This window comes from Etheostoma spectabile, chromosome 13 (assembly GCF_008692095.1).
Source record: "Etheostoma spectabile isolate EspeVRDwgs_2016 chromosome 13, UIUC_Espe_1.0, whole genome shotgun sequence".
Lineage (NCBI taxonomy): Eukaryota > Metazoa > Chordata > Actinopteri > Perciformes > Percidae > Etheostoma > Etheostoma spectabile.
Genome location: NC_045745.1, coordinates 11,078,625 through 11,090,769, shown reverse-complemented (window position 1 = coordinate 11,090,769; position 12,145 = coordinate 11,078,625). Strand labels below are relative to the sequence as shown.

Genomic DNA, 12,145 nt, shown 5'->3' with positions numbered 1-12,145 from the left:
TGGTTAATCTGGCTAACCCCCCCCGTCCCCCACCACCCCCAACCTGGCCGCCAAGCCCTCTGATTCCTTCCCCTCCTCCAGTGGGTTGAGCTGGCCCAAAACATTGTTTGCAGAGGAGTTAGAAAGAGCACACCGGCTTGCTGAGTCAATGCTGCCTGGATGACTACATGACCCGGTGAGGGAATGTAGCAGGGAGGAGACGTAATCCATAACAATGTACTATACTTGAAGAGAGAGAAGACAATTGAATAGTTTGATTCTGAACAAAAGCATATCCAAAGTTCTCTTTTCCTTTACAGTATGTGGACACTCTCATCGGTTCGTCTTAAGGAGAAAGTTGAGTCCGGCAAAGACATGGAGCCTTGGCTCAAACATTTATTTTTTTACGTGGATCACTCACTGGTTTGTATGTTAGAGAATATTTGAGTACGTTATCTGAATGAGTCTGAACAGGGTGACATGCACAGTTGATTCAGATAAGGTACACAATTCTGCAGTGTAAATGTAAAGTTATGAGACGTTTGCATTTTAAATTATTTTTTTAATTGGCTCTCTGACCCTGTAAGTGAATGTTTCTGCACTTAAAGGGTGACTTAGTAAATGTCTTAATGTAGTTAGTGCCGACCCTTGTGTTCTTGTTTCATACTCTTTGTCATTGCAAGCATTCCCAGAGTCCTCCATGGACGGCCTTTTTGATTGTGATTGCCAACACTGATGTAATTAGCAGGTCCGTATCTGATTAGGATGACGACTCTTAACCAAAGTAAATTCTTCAACTTCATGCCTGTGAAAAGAATCTGTGTTTGTGTGTGCCAAACTACCTCTTTACTCCAGGCACTGAATCCCTGTTACTTCACTGAAAATAAATCTGACAGGATTGATGAGATAGATTTAAGTTTTACCTTCACTGTAACTGTTGATGCAGATGTACCTTTAATAAATACAGCAAGTGTTTAAACATCTGCAAAGCAACACATTATCACCACTTCTGAAATATCACTGTTATAATAGATTATACCACATTAACGTAACATCAGATTTGCTAAAAATACAGTCTGTAAAATCGGAAACCCTCATCTGCTTGGAAATTACAGAAATTCTTAAACGACCATTAGAGTAAACCATTAATGTCGGCAGTCCATAAACCAGTAATTTTATCAATGATTTCTGTTCTCAGTAATAATCACCTTTTCTTGTGAAAAGTAAGCTGGATATGTTGCAGTTTTTGATGGTTAATTTTGAATTAATAAAACAGTTATGGATGTGGATTTTCCAACAAGAACACATTTTGACCCTTAAAGGTCCCATTCTTCTACTGGAGTTTATCTGTGTCCTACGGAAGCATATCTGTGTGCAAATGTGAAAAAAAAAATGTTTCGGTTAAATTATTCCTGATGCTGCCCTGTCACTCCCCGATGTAAGTCAAATGCAGATTTGAGACGCACAAGCGTCACTTTGCGACGAGTGAAGATGTGAGATGCGAATGCGTCACTTTGCGACAAGTAGCATCCAAATTGCTAACGAGAGACTTCTGTAATGTCCATACAGTAAAAATGGACCCACTTAACAAAGTTGGTTCACTGGAGGCTACAAGCTAGCAATCAAACACAACAACGGCTGTCAGTTGAATGGAGTTTTGAGCTAACGTTAGCAATCAATTATAGATAGATAAAATGTTAAACGATTCCCATCTTCTGTTTGTAATGAGAAAAGTTTATTTCTTCATGGATTTCACAAATTTCAGTATGACAGTTGTGCCGTAAAACCATTTAAATCGGAGCATGCACAACTAACATCTGCACTCAACCAGAGTCGGTCTGACTTGACTTTCATCCGGTATGACGCGTTACGCCGTAAACCGTTTACATCTGAGCATGCGCAACTCAAATCTGCACTCGACTCACATTGGGTGGTGACACCCTACATGCAGGCAAATGGCGTCAGTGTCTGGAGGTCCACGTTTACCTGCCGGCAAGACTACTAGTAAAAAAAAAAAAAATGTATGTAGAAGTACACACTTAATATAATTAAATATCCTACTTTTTCAGTGTGAACACATTCATCACAAAAAACTGCTCAGATGTATGTAGTCTGGTTTTGGGACAAAGCTCGTTTTTTTTTTTCATTGTCTTTTGTGATCTTTTAGTTAACAGCCATTTTTGTGTGCAATTTTTCTATTTTCTTATTATATTTTTAAATAAATAATTTTTTGATTACTGATCTATCGCCTCCAGTCCGTTAGGTGGCGGCAGGTGGTGCGGAACATTGATAGCGGAAGAAAAAGATTTTGGCGCATGCGCCTTCCCCCTCCCCAGTAGTTGTATTAAGTAAAGTAGACGTTAGCAGTGCAAAGTACGTGGCAGAAAACTTTCGACATGGAGGTAGCCGCGCTGTTCGCCTTGACTTTGCTACTGGGTGCACTGGTTCTCCTGGTCGCATTAGCGGTGGGCAGACGGAAAGAAGAAATAAGAGAGGAAACCGAGCACGCGGCGGAGTTTACCGGTAAGAGCCACACTAGCTAACGTAACTCTAGCCTAAGCTGTGACTGGTGGGGAGGGCGGTGAGTCACCGTCTCTGTGGTCAGTGGCACGCGTCCGTTCATTCATTCATTAGTAATTCATTCATTCATTATTAAGGAGAATAGTCTGCCTGCTGCTTTACGCAAACACGCAGCCTCACGAAGCTGTTAATAGAAACTAAAGCAACTTTAAGCAACTGTCGCCTGTCGTTGGCCAATCTGCGAAGGTTGCACTGACGGGCCAATGGGTTGACTGCTTCACGTCTAGTCGTTGTCTATTAATTATGTAAACGTAGATAACATTTTAATTATTTGTCTTTGACCATTTACGAGCCTCCCCCCAGCCTTTAGGTTGTACAAAGTCATCTTTACAAATTGATGCTGTTTTGTTTTACATGGAGAACAAAACACTGTTCGACCAGACGAACTGAAAGGGCAGAAAGAGGCAAAGGATATGAATTCACATACTCATGCCAACGATCAACAACATGCAATGTTTATATACATGTCAAACTGTGTCTAATTGTTATTAATGTCAGTGGTTTGTTGTCTGTTACAACAAGCTGCAAAATCTGTCCTCACCCCGTCCATCCCTTACTGTGTTGTCCTATGTGTCAGAGACCTTCTACAATGTAGAGCGTGACAAGGCAATCCTTGAGATTTAAGTCAGTCAGATTGTAGTCTAAAAAATTCAAATGAGTAGCTCTGTGTTTTGTCTCCCAGCTGAAGGCAGTGTTGCCAAGGGCCTTGCCTCAAAGAAACCAAGACAGGAGAAGCAGCGCAGCCGAAAGGATAAAGCTTTACAGCACACTTTCAGTCATCCCCTGTTGGCAGCCTCACTGAAGGTAAACTGGAACACACAATGACACTGTAAAACACACACACACACACACACACACACGTGTGTGACACTATCTTTGTGGGGACCCATCATTTACATAATGCATTCTCTAGCCCCTTACCCTAACCTTAACCATCACATCTGAATGCCTAACCTTAACCCTTACCCTCACCCTCACCATAACCTAATCCTAAAACCAAGTCATCCTCAAACAGCCCTTTAAAGTTGTGGGGTCCAGCATTTTGGTCTCACAAAGCTGTTGGGACCCCACACAAGTATACCGGACCCGACAAATATAGTTAAACAAGAACACACTCACACACACTAAGAACTTATGAGGATTGTTGTTCAGGGACACGTCTGTAGTAATAATCTGTTGTATTTGAATGCATTAGTTGTCAAGTTCTGATGTATTTCTTGTGCAATTCCCCACTTGAAAAGGACAGTCCCTCCACATGAAGATTTTAACTGGATTTCACTCAATAAACAGCCATGGGATCAGTTGTTTGTCTTTTATTAACCATTCCTTGGTGGGCAGTAAACAGGTGAAAAACCTCAAAAAAAAAGAGACGACAAATACAAATTATTATCTGAATTGACAGCCAAATTAAATAAACAAAACTATTCACCTTTAACTCAGATAAACAAATTCTTAAACAAATGTACTCAAAATAAATACCCAACATTTTTAAATTAAATGATGAGAGTCAGTATATGTTTAGCCAAATTCATAGCCGAATGCAATACAAGACATTCTTTACTAGTACAAAACTCATTTACAAACTTAATCCCCAATCATTAGTGTTAAGCTGTATTGTTCTAGTGAAGAATTCAAACTGTATGTTTTCTTGTCTTTTAACCAAGTATCTTTAACCAATCCTTTATTTGTATTGTAAGATGTCCACAACGTTTAATTACCTTAACCCTTCATCACGTTCTTTCTCAACAATGATTTGGCTTCCTTACTTTTCCTTTTATACCCCACTCGATAAAACCCAGCAGTTAAAGTGCAAGTTCCACTCAACAAAGTCCTATCAAAGTTAACAAAGGTAAAAGTCTGTGCTTTTCCTAGGCATCTGAATGGCCAATATGGCGCTTACGGCTGTCCTTCACAGTTTTGGTAGGGCTTGGTCTTGCACAATCACCTTGTTCACAAGATGACTTCCTTGGTCTGTAAGTGCTATCATGCTCCTTCCACTGGTTTGAATACAACAACAGAGCCGGGTACTGGCTCACCCAGATTGCCTGGAAGATTTGTTTCACCTGGTTCACCACTGATTGAATGGGAGGAGCTCCCAGGCAGTTTGTCAGCACACCTCCCACTCGATCTTCCCACGGAAACCGATGGAAAGATTGTAAATCAGCACCTGCTCACTGCCGGTCAGCTCTGAGTTTGGTCCTCAACTGGTAGCAAGACAACCAGGCGTCGAACATCTCTGTGCAGAACCGTGGTTTGGGTTGCTTCTTTCAGGACTTTGGCCGACGGCCGGTTCAGTGTGGGTTTTGTGACAGGAAGGCAGGAGCCTTGGACAACTTTGACGTTCACGTCTCGAACAATGTCCTTAGCATCTGGATTTACACCCACCACCCGTCCAAGCTTGTATTGGCCCCTTACTGCATTTTGGTCGCACAACCAGACAACATCTCCGATAGCAACATTGCGATGCAGAGTGTGCCATTTACTTCTCAGAAATAAGTTTGGGCCAGCAAGCTGGCTCCAAGACCTCCAGAACTTGTTGACATGGTTCTGCATCTCTCTGAGTCTCTTGTAAGGGTAGTTTGCAAAGTCAAATGTTCTGATCTCACCGCTTGGAGAGGCTCGGCCCAGAAGAAGTGTGTTGGGTGACACATACTGCACGCTTTCTTCACGGCTCTGCACCCTGGCGTCTATTGGGCGTTCGTTGGCAAGATTTGCAGCAAGTTGTAGTGTTGTCTGAAGCTCGCTATAGGTGAGGCCAGTGTTGTTCCCCAGGCTCTGGAGTGCCTTCTTGAGAACGCGGACAGCGGCTTCAGCAGCCCCATTGCGGTGAGGTGAGTCAGCAGGGTGAACTGTCCACTCCCATTTGGTACCTTTTTGAGCAGAAATCTCCTCTATTGAAGTTCTATTCTGAGCATCCAGGAATTGATACAGCTCTCTTAGGACAGGTTTGGCGCCGATGAAGTTTGTCCCCGGGTCGGACCAGATCTTTCTTGGGTGCCCTCTTATTGCAGTAAAGCGTTGGTAAGCCATCAAGAAGCTCTCTGTTGACATTGCGTTGACCAAGTCTGCATGGATTGCCCTGCTGGCCATACAGCTGAAGATGACACCCCACACTTTCATTGAGACCCGTTTCTTGATATCATCTTTGACAAGATACGGTCCAAAGAGGTCGACTGTAGTAAACTCGAACGGGGCTGCAGGAGTGGCTCTTTCAGGAGGTAGGTCAGCCATTACCTGTTTGCACCTTCTTGCTCTTGACTTTTTGCAGAAAAGGCAGTTCTCTACTACTTTTTGGGCAATTCTCCTCCCTTGGATGACCCAGGCCTTCCTCCTCATTTTCAGCAGGGTTGCAGCCACACTCTCATGACCCTCTTCGTGCGCCTCCCGTGCCAATAAAGTAGCGACCCATGCATTGAAAGGCAGAATGGGAACTGCAGCGCCATCTTGCCTGAAGCCATGGATTCTCCCACCGCATACTAGTAACCCAGATTCCGGCTCTCTGTACACAACCAAGCGGTCCGTAGTGGTAACTGGGAACGTCACCCCTTCTTGAGCAGCTAGATAGATGTCTCTTATTGCTTCTTGACGTTCTGTGGCGGTGATAACTCCTTTTGTGGGAATCGCCTCCCACTTTGGGTTCTCAATGGACTTAGTTGCGGATGCAAACTTTTTGGCTGCTCTCCAAATAAAAGCAACAGTCTTGATTAGACGCTTTAGGTACCAAAGCGTCTCTCCACCAAGTTATGGACAGTGCACCGCAGGAAAGGTCCCACCAAACTTGGAAGACTTCTTTTCGCTTGGGCTCTTGTGAGTGCTGCCACGAACGACTTCCTTTGCATATTGTTAATGCTTTCTCGAGCTGTCACAGACACATCTTTTGACGACATAATCGGCCACTCGTTCTCTGGAAGATATAGAAACTCCGGCCCTTGCTGCCACTCTGAATGGGCATCAAGTTCCTTTGGCCCAGCTCCTCTAGTGATAATGTCGGCTATATTGAGTGGTCCAGGGATCCACCACCAGTCCTGCTGCTGTGTGCTTTCTTGGATCTCTCCAATCCTATTAGCGAAGAAAGTCTGAAATCCATAGCTTTCACGCTGGATAGCTCCAAGAACAGTCTGACTGTCTAACAAATGGTACCATCTTTTTATCTGGATCTGGGTATGCTGTTCAAAGTACTTTTTCAGGCGGCTTGCAAAAACTGCACCACAAAGTTCTGCTTTGACTGCATCCCCCTTCTGGTCTAGAGGTGTTAGCTTTGCTTTTGACTCCACTAGTCGAATCGTTAATTGTTTGTTAAAGTTCCACCGCAGGTAGAGGACAGCACCATAGGAGCATTCACTGCCGTCTGAAAAAGTGACAGCGACTGGTTCAGTTGTTGCTTTTGGTGGAGTAAGGGCTCTTGGAAACCCTACTTTGCTTAGTTGGCCTTTGTACCTCTGACTGCTATTCCAGACAAGTCTTACCGGAGTGGTAACAGAGTGGGGGTTGGGTGCGATAAGATGACTGATATACCAGACAGGTCCATTCCAGTTGGCAAGATCCTCTTTGGTCAGCTTTTTTGCAGCCCGACGGTCAACCATTTCGTGGACTTGAGCACCATAGGCTTTTTTCCACTGCGGTTCTTTGGCGAGCTGTCTCTCTGTCCTGAGGAAGGTTGCCCCTACTGCTCTTCTGTTGTTTGGTAATGTTGATGGGTCCATGAGCCATGGATATCTTGCATGCCAGTGTGGACTATCACTGTGGTCATCAGCACCAACATAAGACAGGCCACCCTTTACGACTTCTAGCTCCCTTTCTTCAGCCAGAGTCATTTCTTTGGCACCAGGTTGACAACTGCCGCAGCGACATCCTCCACATTTCGGGGTGCAGGGGGCGCCAATGCTATCCCATCTCCACCACTCAACAAAATCCCGTGTGGTAATAGCAGAACATGAAGACTTGATGGTAGGTTTGTCGCAAACATGTTCTTCATACCTCAATGCTGCCGTTCTCATTGACCTGGCGAAATGCGCCCTGGACTGGTGCGCTGTAACTATGGCTTCTTCAAACAGACCAGGGTGTGTCCCTGCAATTGTCTTGCCCAACGGCCCATCCCATAGTACAAGGTCCCCAACGGTGCATATCTTCTGTGGGACCAGTCGCCCTTCCTTATGGCTTATCAAAAGCTGTATCTGTCTTGGTCTCTCAAGTTCATTTTGGGGGACATCTGGAAAGAACTTTTGGAGTCTTTTGGCCGTCACATGTTTATGGATATCTGCAATGCTGTCCAAACCATAGCAGAGGAGTTGGTGGGATCTGAAGTAGCCTTGCTCTGTGCGGACCCGGATCTTTAGAAGGTACCGTTTTGTGGTAACTTGAACTTTCATTCATCCCACACCGTGGACAACAAGGGTTATGGCTTCACTTCTGAGATTCAACCGATCAGCTGCATCATGGGTTATGTAATTTGTATCGATGCCAGGTCGATCAAAGTCCAACTTTTTGTCTGCATTTGCTGTGACCTCTAAGAGCATCATGATGAATGGCCACTCATGATCCCATTCTCTGCTGAAAGCCTGGGTGGTTGGACACAAGAGAGGTTCTGGCTACAGTGTTGCAAATGGCTTACACTTCTCTGAAGTTCGGGTGCAGGTCTTATGAACTCTTCTTGGGCTTGGGTGTAACGCTTCTTGTCACCTCCACTTTGCTGTGTGTTGGACCTATGGGGACTTCCCTTTGGATGTATCAGCTCTCGGGCAAAGATAATAGTGGTGTTCTGCAGCTCGCTGTTCTCTGCAGTCTGGCCTCCTGCACAGAAACTCTGATTTACAACAGTCACCTTCATTATGAATCTCCAGGCATTTGTTGCAGGCTCCCAGCTTCCTGGCAGCATCTTTTTTCTCTGACAGCTTAAGCTCGCGAAACTTTTGACAGAAGTATAGCCTTTTCTTATGCTTGCCGTCCCCGCAGACCACACATCCTTGAGCCTGGTTGCTCAGTTGGGTGGAAGTTCTGGTTCGAGCTTGCCGATGTTCAGGTTTTAGCTTTGGTTCCTCCTCTCTCAATTGGTCCAGCTTCTCATAGATGGCTTCCTGACCTTGAAGGAACTTGAGGAGGTAATCAAATCGTTTGTCTTCTTCAGCTTCATCACCTTTACCAGCTACATGAAGAAGCCATTCTTTCTTCAACCCATCAGGGAGTTTACTTCTATTGTTTTTGTTTCAAGAGGGTTTTTTTAGCACGTCTTGCCAAGCTCGTCAGATCGACCAGGGCTTTTTACAGATTGGATGAGCTCAACAATCCCTGGGCTGGTTGCCTTTAACTGCTGGGTCTTTGGAGCTCTTCTACTATCTCAAGGGCATAGTTGTCTTATTTCCAAAGCGGTTTCCCCAAAACGGAAAACCTCCTCAGCGTTAGTAGTGTAAGGGGAGGTCTGTATTGTCTTCTCATCCACACTGTCGAGAATAGGGATTTATATCTCTTTGGATCCAGTAGTTCCCCCGCATCTGGAGCGCTTCCCAATCTTTTTTCACGGTGAACTCTCGGCGGAGCCAGAAAACTTTGGGAGGGGGCTGGCTTCAATTTAATCGCTGGTAACAACTGGTTGAAGTAGTACTTAATCTGCTGGTTTCTCCTCTGACGTGTGCCTATAAAGTCTGCTTGTCTATTGTGAGTTTTGGCAGGGGTTTCAAGGCCTTGATACGACTCTGGACTGCTTGTTGCTTTGGGGGGGCCAGATTCCAGTTTAGTACCTCCTCGCAGCCTTCACAGTTCTCTAGTTGCCCGATATAAGAGATATGCATCTGGGTTTTTACTTGGGTCCACAGCTCCACATTTTCTGCTTGCGACTCTGCTGTTGTAATTGCTTGCGTCAGATCATATTCCCCGAAATTGGCCCACAATGTCTTTTGTATGAGGTCCTTTAGCTCCTGCAGTTTTATCACACTCATGGCTGTTTTTAGCAACGCCTCCTTTGCTGCCCATCACAACTCTCTGCATCAGAGTTTACAATACATTCTCCCTACATCGTTGGCTTCCAGGACTTTGCCAGCTTCGTGGCTTCTATAAAATGTCTTTGAGTCCTCTTCTGAATCATTGTGCTATTCTTAGCATTGTTGGCCAGACGGGAAAACTGACGCTCGTGATGTCCTTGTGCGGTCTTAGCTGCTCCACTAGTAATGAATCAGCCCATTATAATCACGACAGCAGGGCAGGAGAACAGTCTTATTTGTCTCTATGGACACGTGTCTCACTTCTCCAGTCTTGAGGCGGTTTTTCACTGTCAAGTTCTGATGTATTCTTGTGCAATTCCCCACTTGAAAAGGACAGTCCCTCCACATGAAGATTTTAACTGGATTTCACTCAATAAACAGCCATGGGATCAGTTGTCTTTTATTAACCATCCTTGGTGGGCAGTAAACAGGTGAAAAACTCAAAAAAAAAGAGACGACAAATACAATTATCTGAATTGACAGCCAAAATAATAAACAAAACTATTCACCTTTAACTCAGATAAACAAATTCTTAAACAATGTACTCAAATAAATACCCAAATTTTTAAATTAAATGATGAGAGTCAGTTATTGTTTAGCAAATTCATAGCGAATGCAATAAAGACATTCTTTACTAGTACAAAACTCATTTACAAACTTAATCCCAATCATTAGTGTTAAGCTGTATTGTTCTAGTGAGAATTCAAACTGTATGTTTTCTTCTTTTAACAAGTATCTTTAACCAATTCCTTTATTTGTATTGTTAAGTGTCCACAACGTTTAAATTACCTTTACCCTTTAATCACGTCTTTCTCAAACAATTGATTTGCTTCCTTACTTTTCCTTTATACCCCACTCGTAAAACCAAGCAGTTAAAGTTGCAAGTACCACTTCAACAAAAATCCTCAAAGTTAACAAAAGGTAAAAGTCTGTGCTTTTCCTAGAGCATCTTGAATGCCAATATGGCGCTTACCGGCTGTCCTTCAAAGTTTTGTGGAGGGCTGTGTCTTGCACCAAACTTGTTCACAAAGATGACTTTCCTTGGTCTTGTAAGTGCATCAAGCTCCTTCACTGTGGTTTGAATACACAACAGAGCGGGTATGGCTCACCCAGATTGCGGGAAGGATTGGTTTAATCCTGGTTCACCACTGATTGAATGGGAGGAGCTCCCAGGCAGTTTGTCAGCACATTAGTGTTATCTAGATAGTTTTATAAAGCGTGTATTTGTAATATTTTCACAGAGTCACAGTGCAAACGTTACGTGCCTGGATTTCAGCAGTAACGGGAAGTACCTGGCGTCATGCGCTGACGACCGCACCGTTCGGATCTGGAGCACCAAGGACTTCCTGGAGCGAGAACACAAATGTCTGAGGGCCAATGTGGAGCTGGATCACGCCACGCTAGTCCGCTTCAGCCCGGACTCCAGGTCTCCCCCCCTCTCTCTTACTGTACTTGTGCACTAACAGCCTAAGGTTAACCCAGACTGACGTGAACCCCGAAACAAGGTCCTACACCCTAATAGGCAATGAGAGATTAAGGAAGGCTTAGTGATGACAGAGTGACCTCATTTGACAAATTTCTTACAAACAACACAGCGAGAGCTTCTGCACCTCCACATCAACTGTTTTGATTTGGTGACTGTTGACAGACTGTTTTCTGAATCAGGATGTTTTGTAATTTTCAAATGTTAGTGTTTTATTTCAGCAAAAGTTGTAACATGCACAAACTAGTAACATACGTAACCAGAGCAGAATTCCGTGTTTGTCGAACGGAAATGACGTGATAATCCCATCCCCTCCTTCCTGACTCTTACCTTCTCACTGCAGGGCGTTCATCACCTGGTTGGCCAATGGAGATACCATTCGAATCTTCAAAATGATCAAAAAGGAAGACGGCACTATGACTTTCAAAGCTGCCTCTGAGGACTTTCCACAGAAACACAAGGCCCCCATCCTCAACATTGGCATCGCAGAGACAGGTACACACAAGATGTCTTAATGTCACATTGGATCTGTAGTTCTTGTTAGTATGTTCAAGTCAGTATTAAGTACAGTAAAGAGTTTTTTATTTGCAATGTATCCCTGAAACAACGGGTGAATGTTTTATGGTTTTTTGTCACTTCTTTGGTATTTTACCATTCAGCAAATTAAGTTTTTATTTATTCTCTCGCTCTCGTTTGCACACAAGACTGGGCAGCCAGCTGACAACATGACTTTTGTTTTTAACATAAATATGTGACCCTTGTAGTAATGTTGATAGAATTGGTACCCAGAGTTGTCTGTGTGACTGTTGTCGGCAACAAAATGTCTCTGACCGAGATCCTGTCTGCCAATCCATCTTCTAGTCTGTCCGCAGTCTAAGACTACGTTCAGACAGGTTGTGTCCAGCCAAAAACGCAGGTCTTTTCATTCATTTTGAATAAGGGTAGAGTGTTTGGACTGTGGCAGGGGTTGACGCTTAGGGGGTAAGTGAGCATCCGAAAATCGTACCTCCCATGTGGAGGTTCATTGGCTAACAAGCCATTGCCTCAATGATCCTGCTCGACACCCTCTGTTGCAATTCTCCATCTCTCTCTCTCTCTCTCCCACCCAACCGGTCGAGGCAGATGACCG

The 12,145-nt window shown here is 44.1% G+C and overlaps 2 protein-coding genes across 3 annotated transcripts in view; both read left to right on the top strand.

Moving 5' to 3' along the window:
• Window positions 1-1,300, top strand: part of pom121 (POM121 transmembrane nucleoporin) — a 10,987-nt gene extending 9,687 nt beyond the window's left edge. For both annotated transcript variants that reach the window (XM_032533522.1, XM_032533523.1), the window contains exon 13: window positions 1-1,300. This exon is cut by the window's left edge and continues 153 nt beyond it. The gene's annotated coding sequence lies outside the window, so the exon portion shown is untranslated.
• A 936-nt stretch (window positions 1,301-2,236) lies between these two features.
• Window positions 2,237-12,145, top strand: part of tbl2 (transducin beta like 2) — a 12,518-nt gene continuing 2,609 nt past the window's right edge. The window contains exons 1-4 of the mRNA XM_032533524.1: window positions 2,237-2,502; window positions 3,242-3,363; window positions 10,775-10,959; window positions 11,360-11,511. Coding sequence (XP_032389415.1) covers window positions 2,376-2,502; window positions 3,242-3,363; window positions 10,775-10,959; window positions 11,360-11,511 — 586 coding nt within the window. The 5' untranslated portion in view covers window positions 2,237-2,375. The remainder of the gene's footprint in view (window positions 2,503-3,241; window positions 3,364-10,774; window positions 10,960-11,359; window positions 11,512-12,145) is intronic.